This window comes from Oreochromis niloticus, linkage group LG11 (assembly GCF_001858045.2).
Source record: "Oreochromis niloticus isolate F11D_XX linkage group LG11, O_niloticus_UMD_NMBU, whole genome shotgun sequence".
Taxonomy (NCBI): Eukaryota; Metazoa; Chordata; class Actinopteri; order Cichliformes; family Cichlidae; genus Oreochromis; species Oreochromis niloticus.
In genome coordinates this window covers 16,976,235-16,995,342 of record NC_031976.2, presented here as the reverse complement: position 1 = coordinate 16,995,342, position 19,108 = coordinate 16,976,235, and the positions used below count along the sequence as shown (strand labels likewise).

Sequence of the window (19,108 nt, the reverse complement as noted above, 5' to 3'; positions counted from 1 at the left end):
ATTAATTTCAAATGGCCCCACTGTGTGTGTAGAACACATGTGATAGAGCATAAGGCCCATTTGTAGTGCACATGCATCAAGTTGTTCATTCATAGGAACCTGTTATTAAGATAAGGAAGTCCTTCGGTGTGTGACATATTTCTTCACTTTATCATTAATCCATCAACCCATGTTTCCCAATATAGTAACTGTTTCTGTAAAAGAACTCTCATCCCCAGTGTTATTAGGGATTAAGGCACACACGCCTCACCAAGCATCACACACACTCCCCTTTGTGCCATTTTACTTTTGCCCCTCCAGATGTTTACCATCAAGGACAGTGAACACAACTGAACCTGTAGGTAAATTAATACCACAGCCATAAGCTAACCTTGATGTTAGTGCATCTCAAAGTCTGGGGTAAAACTCAGAAGCAGCCATGTGCTTCCACACAGCCAACACACGTCAAACACTTCTGAGCTAAATAAAGGGCTGTATGTCGGTCAGGGTCGTCTGCAGTACGGGGGTCCCACAGGGAACGGTTCTGGCTCCGTTCCTCTTCACCATCTACACTGCAGACTTCTCCCACAACTCCACCCAGTGCTTCCTGCAGAAGTTCTCTGATGACTCTGCAATAGTCGGCCTCATCACTGATGGGGACGACAAGGAGTACAGAGGACTGACTCAAGACTTTGTGGACTGGTGCCAGCTGAACTACCTCCAGATCAATGCCAGTAAAACCAAGGAGCTGGTGGTAGACTTCCGCAGGCACAAGCATCCTCCACTGCAACCACTGAACATCCAAGGTATGGACATCGAGGCTGTGGACAGGTACAGGTACCTTGGTGTTCATCTGAACAACAAACTGGACTGGACTCATAACTCAGACGCCCTCTACAGGAAAGGGCAGAGCAGGCTGTACCTGCTGCGGAGACTCAGGTCGTTTGGAGTGGAGGGCCCACTCCTGAAGACCTTCTATGACTCTGTGGTGGCCTCAGCCATCTTCTATGGTGTGGTCTGCTGGGGTGGCAACATCTCTGCTGGGGACAGGAAGAGACTGAACAGGCTGATCCGAAGGGCCAGCTCTGTTCTGGGATGCCCTCTGGACCCAGTGGAGGTGGTGAGTGACAGGAGAATGGCGGCTAAGCTGTCATCCCTGTTGGACAACATCTCCCACCCCATGCAGGAGACTGTGACAGCACTGAGCAGCTCCTTCAGTGGGAGACTGCGGCACCCACGGTGTGGGACGGAGAGATTTCGCAGGTCTTTCCTCCCCACTGCTGTCAGACTCCACAATAAAGACTTTTGCAGCTGATCAAACACACAAACCCACACATGTGCAATAAGACTGCTATATGTGCAATTCTTCTTCTGACGAAGTTGTATTTTTGTATTTTCCTACTCAGTTGTATATAGCATTTGTATTTCTATTTTATTCATTATTCTATTCTATTTTATTCTATTGTATATGGTATTTTATTTTATTTTATTGTATTTTATTGCTTTCCAGTGTTTTCTAATTTCTGCTACATAACTTTACACTTTGCTGTAACAAAACAAATTTCCCACCTGGGACAAATAAAGGTCATCTTATCTTATCCTATCTTAAATGCAGCAGGCATACACACGTTTCAAATAAACGTAGTCTGTAACTTTCTTATTGACTTTAGCCCAAATAATTAAACATATCAGTTACATAGAAAAGGGTGAATTTTCATTTGTTTTGTTTTTGATGTAAATTATGATTGTGTGCACTTTATAGCCTATAAGTGTGTGGGCCAAGAAAGCTACACAACATGACGTACATTTGTTATAAATACAAGTCTAACCTAAGTTTCACATTGTATTTTGTTTTGCTTTGTTTTTTGTAGAAATAATCAAATTGTTACATGCTTAAATTTACACAGAATGTCAGAAATCTGTCCTTTTTTCAACAAAAATGTGAACTTAATTTTTCATGATTTATTGGATTAATAACATTCAACTTCATAGCATTTCCAAAGTCCAACAATCAACCACCTTTGTTGAAATATTAATTGCCTGTGGTATCGATTCAGATTGTGCTCTGGCACAGATATAGGTATTAGTTGCTACTGAAAACAAGAAGTAAAGCAGTCAGACGCTATGGGCTGAACCATTTTTTAAATTGGGCGGGGGGGCATTATGCAATATATTTAGCTTTAGAATTTATATTCAATGTTTATTGTAGCTAGGCTCAAAGTGTTAAGGCTGCCTATTTAAATAAACAACATTATCATATGCAAAAGTAGGGTGGCACCATGGGTGGCAAAAGACTATTTTAGGATGACACATGCCACCACAGTAGATCCTCCCCTGATTAGTCTGAGTTAACCAGTCAGTTTGATCAGTCAGTTTTCTGCATTCATCAACAGCCAACAAGAGCACTTCACCAAAGGTATGTAATCTTGTTATTTTGCACAACTGTATAATCACTTGTTATTTTCTATTCAGTAAAAGACTAATCTTGTAAATTAATTAATAAAATAAGCTAATTTACTAATATTAAGTAATTTAGCTAAACTGTTTTATTTAAGAGAGAGCACTAATCTGAGGACTTAACTGTTTTTTTTTCTGTCATAATTACAACTTGTCTAAAAAGTCTCAGACAGTGCCAGTGCCCTTGTGTACTTGCTGCAAATCTCCAGACATTATCTGTTATGGTGCATTTAAACCAAAACAACAACAAAAAATAATTTAGTTACATACTACATACCTAATGAGGAGAATTTATTAAAAATCGTGGAGGGCGAAATGAATATAGGCGGATGTTTGTGTTAAAATAGGGTAAGTAATCAGTCAGACTTCGTTCTAACACAAGTGTGTTAAACATACTATAAATGGGCCGGATACAATTACATGCAGCCCATGACATAATTTTAACATCAGTTATTAATGGCCGGTCGGTGTGTAGGACTTTAGGCATGCTGAATCCATGCAGGCAGGGACAAGGACTTTATTTTGATCAGCACACCATGCAACCAATCTCATGCTACAGAAACAGGAGTTTTTCTGGTCTGGCCCACTTAAGATCAAAGTGGGCTGTATTTGGCCCAGGATGTAAAATGAGTTGGATACCCCTGTTCTAACATATTTCTATGCATCAGTGCATAATATGATTTTTCCACTTAATGACATACAATTGAGTACTAATAAAGTACTGGATTTCTGTCATTATTATTATAATTATTATTATTATTATGACTTGTCTACAAACTCTGAGACAGTAACAGTGTGAATGGTTTTCTGCCTGTGTCTAATAGTTGTAAAAATGCAGCTTTACTGTTTTAAGGTGTATTCAAACCAAACGTGGTCATTACAGTGCTCCTTACAGATGCATGGGTGGATGCGCACGCAGCGACCGTAAGTTTTTATCGTTGGCATCAATAGGTGTGTGTGTTTTGTGAAAGGATGCCAAATGCTATCATTTTTCTGTAAAGCAAATTTACCTACAGGCAAAAATAACGTAACCTTGAACCTTACACAGACACAAAAATTCTTTGTAATGAGGAGAACTGATGTTGTGTCATGCTGCTTTTTGAAAATCCATCATCTATGGATTTTTTTGTTTTTTGCACCACTGATTTGAATAGATTAAAATACCGTGGTTTGAATAAACTTAAATATTGTATTTCACAATAAGATTACATCATATACATCATTTAAATGTAGGTCTTTTAAAGGTTTTATAAACTCTTTGGTCGACAAATTATGTTCTTTTTTTTCATCCTTGTGTCTAATTGTTACATAAATCAAAGGCCAGACAAAAACACCTCTTCGTTTTCCTGCACCTTTTATGGATAGCTTCAGTAACTTCATGAGTTACTATGTTAACCACAAGCATGTCCCTGTCATACCCATGACTTTGTTGTAAGCCCTGTATCGCAATTATTACTCTGTTTCAGATATAATATTTTATAACAGTTTTGCTGATTATAATTAGTTAGTTCACCTCTTAAACTTGTCATCAGTGCTCTTAAATTTCTTCACTTCCTTCTTGGCTTGTCACTTGTGAAATCTAGACCTTAACGTTTAAATCTGTAAGTGAATTAATTACTGTTCATGTTGTTTTAACTCTAAGGTCTGATATGGACAGTCTTCAGTTGTGTCATAGCGTCAGCTGTACTAGACTCAAGCAGAAATTTAAAAGACTGAAAAATTAAAGATGGCATCTACTTACACTTGTTTTTGTTTTTTTTGTTCTGTTGCTGCAGATCTCAAAACAATGACTGCGATGACCCCAGAAAATTTCAGTCCAAGCAATACAACTGCTGCACCTGATGTAGATGATTCTTTGGATAACTTGCATCAGTCTTTCAACATCATATCTATCGCGGTTTTCTCCCTGGTCTCTGTCCTCGGTGTGCTCGGGAATGGAGTGGTTATCTGGGTGACCGGGTGCAAGATGAAGAAAACTGTTAACACAGTTTGGTACCTCCACCTTGCTGTGGCCGACTTCATCTTTGCAGCATTTCTGCCCCTTAGTGTGACATCCTTGACTTTAGGGCCCGACTGGCATTTTGGCAATTTCATGTGCATGCTGAAAACCACTCTAATCTCACTGAACATGTTTGCCAGTGTCTACATTCTAGTGGTGACCAGTGTGGACAGATGTGTGTCTGTGGTGTGGCCTGTCTGGGCTCAGAACCACCGAAATGTATGCAACGCATTCTATGTTGGTCTGTGTGTTTGGGTGGTGGCTTTGATTCTCAATAGTCATTTTTTTTTTTTTCATGCACATAAAGACAGGAACTGAAAACACAAATTACTGCTTCAGCAAATTTTTTTTTGAAAAAGCAACACCATCTGTCTTTCAGCCGGTTGTCATAACCCCTTTCCTACTAAGATTTGCAGTCCCCTTCACTGTCATTGTCTCTTGTTATGCTGCCATCATCCATCGTCTCAGGAGAAACCACAGCCTGGCCAGCCAATCAAGTCGCCCCTTTAAAGTTATCACTTCCATTATCGTTGCCTTTTTTCTGTGCTGGACTCCTTATCACATCATTCAGCTGATGGTATTTATTCCACCAAATGAAAAATTTAACTATGCCATTCTAATTGGGATCTTTGTTGCCAAAAATTTGGTCGTTCTTCACTGCTGCTTGAATCCACTGCTGTATGTCTTCTTGAGACAAGATTTTAAGGATGAAATCCGAAAATCCATCCTGCATGTGCTGGAGAGTGCCTTCCAGGAAGAGGAGACACGCTCTCCCAGTGACATGAAGTCAGTGAACACCAGGCAGAGCAGAGAGAAGTCAGATTTGATTACTGAGGTATAAGGCTGTATATGAGGTAAATAAACATGTTAAAACCGTTAATAGAAAAAATTTTTTTAGACTTTTTACTAGCTGTAAACATGACTCCAGAGTAAATCTTTATAAATCTTTATAAACCTTTAATAAATGAAATTTTGTTTAATTTTGTTCAAATAAACCCCGCTCATAAAATTATGGAAACAGCTAATGGCCTCTTCGGCTCACAGCTCTGCATCAACTTTGTGCTATTATTTTATTGTAATTATTGCTTTAACTAACTCATGAAGTCTGCCATTCATTTCCATATATTAATAATCAGTGTTATGTTTTATATTAATATCTTATTATGAGCTGACCACCACTGAGTTCTCATGTAAACATTTACATTTTATATTAAATATTTGACATTCCTACAGTTCCATTACTAACATATATGACTATTATATAATTATCATTATGTTACTATCTCAGACAATCTCACTGATAGTTTCTCTCTTTAAAAGTTTTTTTGACCCCAGGGACGTCAATAAATAATGACAATAGTGATCATTCTTGCTCATTTATTCACTGTTCCTGTGTGGTTTTATAAATAAACTTTGATATGTATATCAGTAGTAACACATCAAATATTGGATAATAATATTTTTTAAAATAAATAATAGTGTTATCTGGCTGAACAAAAAGTATTATATTTACTTACATACATTTTATTTTATTTATTTATCAGCCAAGGTGTTTAAAACACTATGGGCCATTATCACAAGAGGTTTTTGTCAGTTTGTTAAAGTTTTCTATTCCCATTCTGGTCAAATTTGGCTTCATCCTTTATTGACAGTACAGTTACAGAGCCAAGTGACAACAAATCAAAAGACTGCTGCCTGTCAGTGGCCAAGAGCAACCTGTATTCAGTTTGAATACTGTTATAAATTGAAACAGAACTTATAACTTTATTAGTGTGTAAATAGTTTTTCACTATTTAACTTTTGGTGACAGTAGAAAGACTGAAGCAGGGGATCGAGTGGGACAGAAAGGGAGAAAGCTGGATGAAGATGTCAAAAAGAGAGAGAGAGAGCGCAACAGAAATAAGTAAGAGCAGACGTGTAGTCAAAGTCAACAAAAAATTTAAAAGCCAACATCGCTTCCATCTAGTTCATATTCATTGATGATGATGTCACATAACTGTATTCTAGGCAGTGTGTTACACTGATATCAAATGCTCAGCTGCAGGGGAAGGGTGGGGCAGTGGGTTCAGGGGCAGTGTCAGAGGAAGCTGGTAGACACAGCATATAACAATTGTCTAATCATGCCCCACCCCCAGCCTTGGCACAAGAGAAATAATGGTGCAGCTGAGTGACAGAGCAAGCTGAGCAGAAAAGTAAACGTGAATATTGCAGTCTGACAGCACACTGTAAATAAAGCAATTGAACTAATCACAAATCTGTGAGTGTGTGTATTGTACTAGGTCCCCTGCTAAGAAGTGTTAAAGTATGCTTTAATACTTCTTAGTGTTTTTTTTAAGGTAAAAATGAAAAAAAAAATTATAATTTTAATACTGAGAAAACTGTGGTGGAATATGACTTGAAAATATACTGAATTAAATGGGGTTTTATACTTTAACATTGTCCCACTGTCGCACTCGATCCCCTGCTTCAGTCTTTCTACTGTCACCAAAAGTTAAATAGAACAGTGAAACAATATTTACAGACTAATAAAGTTATAAGTTCAAACTGAATACAGGTTGCTCTTGGCCACTGACAGGCAGCAGTCTTTTGATTTGTTGTCACTTGGCTCTGTAACTGTACTGTCAATAAAGGATGAAGCCAAGCAAGAAAGAACAAAGTTTTGCTTTTCATCAGATCTCCTGTGGATTATTATAAATTTTCCTAATATTAATATGTGTAGAGATGCATACACATAACAGCATTCAGTTGAAATATGAGGACTTTATATTTAAAGTAGCATGCATACCTTGAAAAACTAAATTTTAGTTTTTAAACTCATCTTGATTTTGTAGAGAAGGTGATCAGGCTTTTTCTTCATCTCCTGAGACCAGCTACGCTGGATCATCACCAGCTTGTATCTTTATCCTTTTTCACTCAGTGAAGTCTTTCTTTTTGTTGACCATTCATGTGCATTCGTAACCAAAGCGTGTGATCACAGGTGAACACACAATTTCATATTTGAAATAACCTGCTCAGCATTATATGAATTAAATTTTCAACATATGTTAAAGCAAAGACACAGTTAGACACACCATCACGCCTCCTGCATGCTTCACAGTGGCAACCAAGCATGTAGAGACCATCCGTTCACCTTTTCTGTGTTGCACAAAGACACGGCGGGTGGAAACAAAGATCTCAAATTTGGACTCATCAGACCAAAGCACAGATTTCTACTGGTGTAATGTCCATTCCTTGTGTTTCTTGGCCCAAACAAATCTCTTCTGCTTCTTGGTTTTCCTTATCAGTTGTTTCTTACCAGCTATTTGACCATAAAGGCCTGACTTTCGTCGTAGCACTTGATGGATTTTGGGACTGCACTTTGAGATACAGTAAACACAATACAGTACATTGAACTGTATTTTTACAGGGGTTCCAAGGTTCATCGAAAGGATCAGGGGAACAGGGTCTCCACTCTTGCACACAAGTATTCGCACTCATTCCACTCGCTCCTCACAGGAGATCTTTCTCCTCGCACACGCCACACTAGTCAGGCAAACTCATGTACAGGCTCAGGGGGATGGGATGAATCTATATACAAAGACAAGATATTAACACTAAGAACACAAGAATACTCTGAATAATACACACCAGGATTTCACTAACGAGGGTTAAACAATAGTCCAGAGATGAGATGCTCACAGCCACTACCTTAAGTAGTGATAAGCAGACGGGGTGATGAACCACAGGTCAGTGATTGCTTGCAGGTGTGAAGGCCATGGGCGGGAGCCCACAATGAACTCTGCCCAGGCAGCGCAGAGCGAGTGAGAAGGAGAGAAGAAGACAAATCAAAAAACACATGTAGCCTCACTGAGCCGACCGGGCAGACACAGAGACCATTGAGTACATACTCAAGTCAAAGGGCAGGCAGTTACATTAGGTCTGTATCCATTTATATAAAAAAAAAAAAAAAAAAAAACAACAACACACTAGGCTATATTAAGTAATGTAATCTAGGCACCATGCAGATACACAGAAAGGCCCCGGTCACACGGTGGATTTAAACAGCATTTTCTTGCTGTGAGGCAACAGTGTTGACCACCATGCTGCCCCATATTTCAAAATGGCTTTGCTGAAACCTTTAGTGTTCTCTTTTCATGTTTGTGTCTAAATCTAAAGTCAGAGTGACACACTGTTAGGATCGACACACAAATGTTTATGTTTACATCTTCTCGTGCCTCTCATACATCGTAAACTTCAATAACTGTATCAACAAATCTTTACTTGCTGGCAAGTGAAGTAAATAGTTATTATGTAAATAGTTATCGCATAAGTTTGTCATCATCACAGCTCTTTTCTTCTTCATCACTTTCTTAACTGGAATCTAGACTTGCAACCTCAATTCCAAATAAAGAAGAAAAATTGAGTTGCCGTGTACAAATAAAACATGTGACCTGTAAATCTCATTAGAACCATATGTTATTCAGAGTGCAAGACAGAAAGCATGTCAAAGGTTTATATTGCGACATTTTACTATTTCATGACAAAAATTTGTTTGTTTTTATTTATTGACAGCAACAGAAAAGTTGGGACAGGGGCAACAAAACGCTGGAAAAGTAAGTCGTTCTAAAAAGAAACAACTTGAGGAAACATTTTACAACTAATTGGGTTAACTGGCAACAAGTCAGTAACAAGACTGAGACAGGATTACCTTAAAGAGGCAAAGGTTTAAAAAATTAAAGGCTACATCTATAAATTGCGGCACAATCTCAGAATATTGTTCTTCACCATAAAATTACGCAGCATCAGAAATTGCAAGTTAGCAGCACCTCAGATTAGAGCCCAGATAAATGCCACACAGAGTTCCAGTAGCAGACAGACCTCTACATCAACTGTTCAGAAGAGACTGCGCAAATCAGGCCTTTATGGTTGAATAGCTGCTAAGAAACCACTACTAAGGAAAAGCAACAAGCAGAAGAGATTTGTTTGGGCTAAGAAACACAAGGAATGGACATTATGCCAGTAGAAATCTGTGCTTTAGTCTGATAAGTCCAAATTTGAGATCTTTGGTTCCACCCGCCGTGTTTTTGTGGGATGCAGAAAACATGGATAGTTCACACTATGAAGCATGCAGGAGGTGTGATGGTGCTTTGCTGGTGACACTGTTGGGGATTTATTCCAAATTGAAGGCACACTGAACCAGCATGGCTACCACAGCATTCTGCAGCAACATGCCATTCCATCTGGTTTGCTTTGACCATCATTTATTTTTCAACAGGACATTGACCCCAAACACACCTCCAGGCTGTGTAAGAGCTATTTGACCAAGAAGAAGAGTGATGGAGTGCTACGCCAGATGGCCTGACCTCCATGGTCACCTGACCTAAAACCAATCCAACAGACCTAAAAAAAAAGTAAAGTAAAACACAAAAGTTATTACACAGAACACTTTTCTTGCAAGGAATGCAGTATGTTACTTAACTGCACCCACAAGCAAGACATTGGTTGTACTACTCGTTACATTACTTTCATGTTACTCAGTAAAATGATCTGAAACACTGTCTCATAATTACCAATTAATAAATCTACAGGCTACAGCCCCACACACGAACACAAATCTCTATCCTAATGAGGACACATGCGATCTTTGTCTTTGTATTTAGGTATGACCACAAAGCCGAGAACACAAAACAAAGATAAAAACCAGAACAAAGAGACTTATTTAAAGCGTTCGTCACAGTGATTCTACTGTAGAAACTTGAGCAGATAGAAACAGAGGCTGCAGCCTGACTGCTCATCAGTTTGTAACCTGCTGAAGTTCAGCAGCGGCTGGCTTCACCCCATATGACAGCTCACTTTATCACGGTGCTGGGCTGGGGTCAGCATTTACTCAGCTTTAAGTCTGTGAAGGTTTTCGGTCATCCATGTCAGCTTCTTCAATTCTAAGAGCAACTGGTGGAGAGTCCCAGATTTTAAACGCTATGGGAGTGTCCCCAACAGGGTCATAGACCCCCTATTGATCCTAATCACGAGCCAAGGTGTGAAAACGGGTGGGGGTCACAATCAGCCAAGGTTTTGGGTGAACCCACTGTGAAATCTAGCCCACCCAATCAAGTTATTTACCGACGTCAAATGGCCCAGGATGTGAGTAGGCGTTAAGGCGTCGTTCACAGTGGACATAGGAGGCTTCTTTCACTCCTCTTTCAAACCATCTGTCTAACCATCTGAAAGAGAACTAAAGTAATAAACCAGAACCAGTGCACATGAATTGTGGTACAATTTCTTACTCTTAAAACCCCCAAATTACTTTCCAAAATATACAGAATGCTTTCTAAAACAGATGAATCAATATCACTTCCTATTGCAAAATGGGAAGCGGATTTATCAGTTAACTTACACCAAAACTTCTGGTCTCAGATATGCTTCAAAACCTTTCATTTAATTAGAAATCCCAGTCTTCAATTAATTCAATACAAAATACTACATAGAGTGCACTATACAGGTCATCGGATGTTCAAGATGGGCTTTATGTCTACCAACAACTGCTCACACTGCCAAACCAATTCGCCGGACAATTATATCCACGCTCTTTGGTTCTGTCCAACAGTTCAGAAGTTTTGGCGTGAGATATGTGAAGACTTATCGAAGTGTCTGAAATGTAACATTCCAACTTCCCCTTTAGTGTGTTTGTTGGGCAGCTTAGATAATGTCACTACAGAAAAGAATATAGCCCATATGGTTTTCACTGCCCTTTGCATAGCCAAGAAAACAGTCCTCATGAACTGGAAAAATAAAAATAATCTTAATTCTAACCAATATAGAAATTATCTATTAGATTACATTAGTCTTGATACAGCCTCTGCCACCACATCAGATCAATTGCTCTGGGCTCCTTTGATCAGCTCCATCACCTAGTGGGGTGGGGGGGGGGGGTGTGTCATAGTTAGGTCCCACCATCGCTGTTATGATTGGTGTGGGGATAGGGACAGGCTTGGGGCGTCGGGGGATTCCCCAGGAGCATCTTCCTTGGAGGGGCCTCCCTGCTGCTGCCGAGTCGGGGCAGTCTGCTTCTCTCCACCCCAGGGAAAAGGGTAACACTACCTGGGTCTGGGTGCAGTTTCCCCCTCCAGGGGCAAGGGTACCTAGACCTGGGGTATAGAGTACGCTTGGGGAGTGTGATTGTGTGTACAGTGTCTATTTATGTCTGTCTCCACGTTGAGGGTGGGAATGGATGTTTGTATGTGTGTGCCTGTATGTCTGTGTCTATATGTCAGGTCGGGTATCAGACGCCACCTCTCTGGGGACATCTCAGGCCCTCCAAGGTATGGAGGCCTATCTCCCCCTCACCACTTCCCCTGCCAGTGGCAGACGCCCTCAGACATCGGTGCGTTGGTGGTTCTTTGTGTCCAGGGATGGGCATCCAGGTACACACCGGCTCACTCCTTGGCGGCTGCTGGTCGGGGCCTGGAGCCTGGGGCTCGCTCGGGCCACTTCGGGGGTGGGGTGTCCTCGGCCTCTCGGCCTGGGGCTCGGACACTCTGGCACAGCTGGCTGCCGGTGGAGCTCACGGGCACGTCACTGCAACCCCCCCTGGCTTCTGCTCCGCGGCTGCTGAGTGACCCCTCATCTGGGGCTCTCCTCAGCTCTTTCTGGGATAGTGGTGTGGCTGCCCCTCTGTTGGTCTTCCTTGGTCTCTTGTGTTCTGAGGGCCTCTGGATGTCTGGAGTCTTGATCTCCTCCATACCTGCTTGATGCCCTGGAGGACGGGGCTGTGGCCCCCCACACCCTCTAGCAGATCGTTACATGAAGGAACCTTTTAAATACAAGCGCGTCCATGCTCACAGGTGTACACACGGGTGCTCTCTCACTCACACACACACACACACACACACACACACTCTACACCCTTTTTGGCTCCTACCTCAAAGCACACTGTTCGCTGTCGATCTTACGTGCTGCACAATAATGTTTAATATTTAGTACTTACTGTTATATTCCCATAGATCATCGTGATGTTTATTATGTTGCTTTTTCTTCTGCTTGTTTTCTCTTTCTTTCTCAACAGGTGATCGATATATGTATTTTTTGGTCTGCTTATTTTGTTGTGTTTTGTTTTTTGCCCTTTATCCCCATCCCTCTTCCCCGCTGTTTTTCTTTCCCTCTCCCCTTTCTTTTCCCCAGTCAAGTCTGTCCCATATTTAGCAAGTGAAAATAAAATAAACAATAAAAGGTGAATCAAATAGACCATTACGGCAAGGCTGGGATGGTCCATTTGGTAAAGTAAATCCGTTGGGCATCTTTCTTCGCCTTTAGACAATAATTCTGATGGCAAAAGAGCCAAACGGGACAGGCCAAAAAAAAAAAAAAACACACACACACACACACGTACTTGAACAGTTCGCAGACAATGCTTTGGAAATATTTTTAACTCTTACAGAATATTTTAAAAAGTGTTATTTTCAATATGCAGTGTAAGAATTACAAATTACTTTATGTTATATCAACTACTAATATTTCAAACCTTGAAGTGGATTGAGAAGAAAAATAGTGAAAAATGGTAGGATACATAAGACCGTAATATGTGTAAGAAAAGTTCTACAACATTGTAGGTGCGGCTGTGGGTGCGGCTAGCTTGACCACGGTCACCTCTGGGTGGAGTCGCCGAACTCTGGCGTGTCTCCACACCTGCGGGCAATTGAGCTGCCAGCATTTAAGATCAGCACTCACCACTACTCTTCGCCAAGTGTTCTGCTAACCACAGTTAGTGCTGGCCGTAACAGCTTTTGCTTAAAGAGAGATGGCCCTTATGCTTGGCAGCTCCGTTCTCCTTAGCTCTGGTCTGCTCAACTCACCTGCCCTCCAGCCACCCTCATTGCATTCAATTCTCTCTGCTCTCGGAACCCAGCCACCTCACCCGGACCTCCTACCTCCCCTGTCGCCAGTTCTCCACCTGCAAATTGTAAGGCAAACCTGCTTTGATAATAACTCCTCTGGATCGTATGGACTCAGCCACTAAATCCACTCTACTCTCTTTGCAGTGTATTGAGAATCCCAGTTGGACTCCCTGAAGCCTGTGGCTTTCCTTCATGCCCCTGAGCTTAAGCCTCTGTAGTGAATTTAAGTTCTCTCATGTTCAATCCAATTATGTTTGCTTCTAATCATACCTTCACGTTAAAGTCACAGACTTAAGAAATCTTTGTTCATAGTTGATGGTCTAGTTGTCCTGGCAAAATAATTGTGTGGTTTCTAGTTATTGCTTTACAGATGTAGTAATTCTCAGTTCATAGTCCAATTGTCCTTGCCGTTTAGTGATTTGTACAATAAAGTTGTGTTAATCATGCTAACCTATGCCTCCATGTGAGTTCTACTGAGTCTGTCTATTCCGCCCTCGGCCTTGACAGTTTTGAAGGTCACAGGCAAGAGGTCAGAAACCAATAGTTATTTACAAGCAATCTCACATGACACGTTGTAATAGAACACATACAACCAGTAGAGGGAGCTATATTACATAACATTAAGAGATCAGGGTAACAATTTTTTTTTTTTTTTTTTTTTTTTTTTTTTAAATTACTCTGTAGGACTGCGTGATCTCTCTCTCTCTCTCACACTCTGTCTTGTGGATCAACAATCAGTTTCATTGCCAGCTCATCATCTCCTGAGTCAATAACAAAATGAAAAGAATTAAGAAAAAGCTTTTTGCTTCACTGCTGTCCCACTTTTACTATAAGTCTAATTCTCATCTTATAATAACATCATGTGCACACAGAACAGCTTATCTTATTGTATTGAACAATTTGTGCGGTATTTGCAGCTGCTGGCCACATGCAGAACTCATTTCATGAAAAACAATTTCTGACTATTAATCGGCAGATGAAACTGGATTTCACATTGGCTTGTGTGTGGTTAGTTTATTCCCCATTTGCCTGTTTCGGGTTTTTTTTTTTTTTTTTTTTAATAATTGTCTTCAGATCATTTTAAGTTTAACTTCAAGAAATTTGGTATTTTTAGGCTCTAGGTGCGTTACTGTCATTAAGCAATGCAAGTATGGCTATGAGTATATCAGCCTTCCTAACATCCCACTTGGGAAACCAAAATTCAGATAATAATAATAATAATAATAATAATAATAATAATAATAATCTTAAAAATAAGGAACTCATGAAGTAGATTGCCATTCAGCATTGCACCACTGAAGACTTTGCGTGTGGAAATGTTTTTCAGTTGAAGAAATGACTAAACATAAGATTCAAACTAACTGACCAAATGTGAAAGTTGATCACCTACTCTTTACCTTAACATAGACAGGCAAATTTTGATTCATAATTATTTTTGACTGTTTTAGTGAAAGCTAAACTGTAAACTGACGTGAGTTCAGTTAGTTTGGAGGTTCAGAGATATCTAAACAATACACCTTATTACGAAACCTCACAGTGCCAGGGAATTTTATCAGTTGGTTAAAATTGGATGTGGATGCTCTTCTTGAAGGAATCACTGTGAGAGAAACATTAACACAAGGAGAATAAGCCACACTGTGTATATCTTATGGTCCTGAGTTTTTGACCCAGGACCATAAGATATATTAGGTCCTTAAATTAGTCCAGTTCTTGTTCTGGACTTTTTTTTTTTTTTAAATTACCAGCAATATGTAAAGCTATGACTTTGAGTTATGTCTCAGTCAGCTGAGTCCTGTATCTCGGTTCACACTCTGCTCGCCACACACGACAGTACCTTTTACTTCAATTACTTTATCAAGTTATGTGTTACTGCCACTAGAAACACCTTGAATTTCCTCAGACTTCTTTCAAAACTTAACACTGACCAAGCACAAGAAGAACATTGATGACTGTAAGAGTTAACAAGAAATTTCAAGCAAGATGGCAAAACAGGATGCGGAAATTTTTCGTTATAACAAGTTGCATGGTACATTAATGACAACACAACGATTGTTTTTCTCTCTGTCTCTTTAGAGCAGCTGAGAATTTCTCAGTTTTTGAAAACTGAGTGCCTATGAGTTGTTGTGGGTAATCACATACTCCCTTTCAGAATTTAAAAAAAAAAAAAAAAAAAAAAAAAAAAAAAAAAAAGCATAAAGATTTTCACAAAGGAATAAAAAAAAAAAAACATAGAAAATACATACATGCCTAAACTAATTTACATAATGATTAAAGATAAAGGATACTCCATTAGTTGTTAGAATTTTGTTGTAGAAAGTTGGTCACAATCAATTTTTGACAAGGGCTAAAACTACCTTTGAAAAAAACCCCACAAAAAACAATGGCAATAAAAAGAACTATAAAGAACAGCAATTAAAAAAGAGCTGTATCCAAACCAGGAATATATGCAAACATTTTCTTGTTGTTATGGCAGCAACTAACTGTAGACATCAGTGACACTCAAGGTTTTATATTATGGTGCACCCAGTTACATCTAATCTGATCTTAGAGTCTTCATTATAGAGTTTTGTTTGTTGATGTGCTCTGTATGAAATAATGGAACAAGTGGATTTGTTTGTTTTTTTTAAACAAAAATAAAACTGACAGAGTCACATTATATTCTTTAAATCAGCTCATGTAACAGTCTGTACCTCTATATCCATTTTAAAGGTATGTTTTTGGTTAAGCAGATTCAGTTTTTGGGAAATGTTCCAAGCAGATAACAAACATACTCTAGATTGTAATAACGTGTTTGAGTTTGTTCTGGGTCTCTTCCACCTGTGTTTCATCCACACCCATCAGGAGAGCCAGCTGTGGATGGATGTACACAAAATTACATTGAAATTATTTATGGTTTTACACATATCTGTGCACATACACTACATGTGAATTAGTATATAATAAGCAAAAAACATTCCTATTTCCTAAAAGTGCGTTGCTTTTTGTTTTTTTACTTGAGAGGTTTATAACTTTTTTTTTTTTTAAGTTTTGGTCATCGAGTTGTTTTCATACTTCCATTTTAATGCTTGTGTCTACATATTGAAATTCCAATAACATACTGTTAAGGAAGAAACTGAAATTGTAAGTGGGAGAGTTCCTCTGGCCTCTAAGGAAAGCCTGGCCTGTTCTTGCATCGTGAGTTTCACACTCTGGCTCAACCAGTATAGTTAAGCATCCCATTCACACTGAAACCACAGTAGTTGTAGTTTACGTGTCGAAGCAGGAGGGGAAACAGTGTGTTTCTTCTGGGTTTGGCTGGCCCAGCCCCGAATAAAACCACGAGTATGGCGACCCAAATGTGCCACAATTGTGATGGATGCAGCATTCCTATTCCTCGGGAAGATGGCCATGATGAATACATATGCCTTGGCTTTCAACATGACATGCTGACCAGGGAAGCTCCAGTCCTGTATTGCCGACATGGACCAGCGAGGCCCATGCTCAGTTTTTTGCCTCCAAGCATGCCAGTCCCTGACTTCCCAACATGCCTAAGGCCAGAGGTTCCTGAAGTGTGGGGCCCGCTATGGGGGGGGGGGGAACACACACACACACACACCCCGCTAGCATAATGGATAGGTTTTTGACGGGGCTCCCACATAAACGGAAAGCAGGAGATGAAGCATTGCCAAATAAGTTTCCATATTTGGGGGGCATGAACATTTTTCATGTAAAGCAAAGGGGGGCCTAGCAAATACAGCTTGAGAACTACTGCCTAAGGCTAAGGTAGGGAAGGTGGATGCCTTATAGGCAATGGCAGAGTGTCCGGGTCCATGGGCCTGGTGTGCAGGCAGTTTGACTCCCCTGCAGCCTTGCACCAGTGGTCCCGTACCTGCAGAAGATTTCCTTGCACGCATAGCCGAGAGCAGATTGCTTGGGGCTTGCTTCCCCCAGTGAATCCGCCCCTGGCCCGTCTGGTCGCCCCCTCATTTCCTAGCCAGGACGCTTGGGTAATGGACACCATGCTAGCTGGGCTACACAGCGCCATGGCAATTCAGGCCTGTCTGACTTACTCTTACACCTGGCAATTCAGATGCAGGTATGATCTGGGGACCCTGGCAACACAGGCGAGTTCTTGGCTGCTTCTGTAACACTTCTGGAGTCGTTATAGTATATTAGGACCAGTTAGGTTCGACTACTAGAGTAGTAATGAGTGTAGCGTGTGAAAGACCACAGACCAGAAAATAAGTTTAAATTGCCGGCTTATTATTGTCAGGGCTCTGTGTGCAGGCGGATGGAGAGGTGGATCCAATCGCAGGACTCAGACACTGAATTGTAACTTAAACCTCAGCTTTATTGCTGGCACGAAAACAAAACATAAACTGAGCAATGGTAGCGAATACTGAACACTAACATGGAAACACACAGGCATAGTCTGATGGTACGACGCGACACCGGGTTGAGGAAAACACAGGGCTTAAATACACAGGGTAGTAATGAGGGAATGGGCAACGGAAGGGAGACACAGCTGGGAGAGATCAGGGCTAACGAGACGGGGGAACCAAGCTGCACACACTAACATAAGACAAAGACTTTCACAATAAAACGGGAAACATGAATTACTGAACAAGCACGCAGACTTAACACTGAGAGACAGAAAATACCACATGGAACTCAAATACATGAAACCACAAATCCTAAAGCACGGAATAAACAGAAACATGAACTCTAATAATAACCATCATCATCACCACCACAAGAGAATGAGAAAACAATCCAAAACACCAAGATAACTGAAACATAAAGAATAATCCATGATGCAAAAGTAAACCAAAACATAATAAACTCAAAATACTGGGTCCGACGGACCCAGAACTGTGACAATTATTGTGTGAAAACAGAATAGACAGTTAACACAAATTACATAAAAACTTTCATCACACATTTAAGGAAAACAAGATATTCTTTCCCTTTTTTAGTTCAGTAATTTCTTTTAATTTATCCTGTTTTATCTCAAAACCTTTTATTTGGCTTTAAAAGGATGTTATTGTCAACCTAGGTTATTGTTTTATTTATTTCAAGTTCATCCTTTAATTTGAATTAACACTGTTATTTTATATCAAGTTTAGTTCTTGTAGGCCCAAGATTTAATTTAATCTTGGTCTAGTTCACCTTTAGATTTCAACCATTTCTTATTTTGTTTTAACCCAACAAAATTATTTACATTTCCACTAACACCATTACAGCATTAAAATGTACGGTTGACCAAAATAAATAAAAACATGTAAAAACTGAAAACAATACAGCAAAAGGCTGAATGACCCCTTAAACAAATGAACAAACAAAAGAAAGTTGTTTCTGTGTCCTTTAACTATTAATCCTGGAATTGCTCTGAATGGTTATCCAATGCTTTGAAAGTCCACTGTTCTCTTGCAGAGGTGTATGGATTAATCCTACCAGTTTCTTTTAGCGAAAGAGCTCAACGTCCAGCAAGGGGCGTTTTTCCCCCTTTCCTGCTCGGTACAGTTCAGTGGGTCCGTGGGTGGCTCGCCATCTTGTTTCTCGCTCAGCGGGTCAAACTCCAATTCTAGCTCGGCATTTCCCGATCCAAACCTTAATGGCCTACCATAACAACAAAGCAATATGCATAAACATTTGAAAATAACACATGGGTAGCCCTTAACAGTAAAAGGGCGTTTTTTTCCAACTTATTTAGCCGTTAATGAGGTGACATCAACATGGCGTGCTGAAACACCGTCAAAGGCCTTTGAACTGCAGCCTGTGTGTCGGTTAAGCACCAATGCACCGTTTTTTAACATAAAACAGC

The 19,108-nt window shown here is 40.1% G+C and overlaps 1 protein-coding gene across 1 annotated transcript; it reads left to right on the top strand.

Annotated features, from left to right (window-relative positions):
* Window positions 1-4,231: 4,231 nt before the first annotated feature.
* LOC100708124 (chemokine-like receptor 1) lies at window positions 4,232-5,281 on the top strand. The gene is given in 2 exon segments (XM_019365232.2): window positions 4,232-4,750; window positions 4,752-5,281. Coding segments are annotated over 2 exon segments (1,044 nt in total). The 3' UTR covers window positions 5,277-5,281.
* The last annotated feature ends 13,827 nt before the right edge of the window (window positions 5,282-19,108 follow it).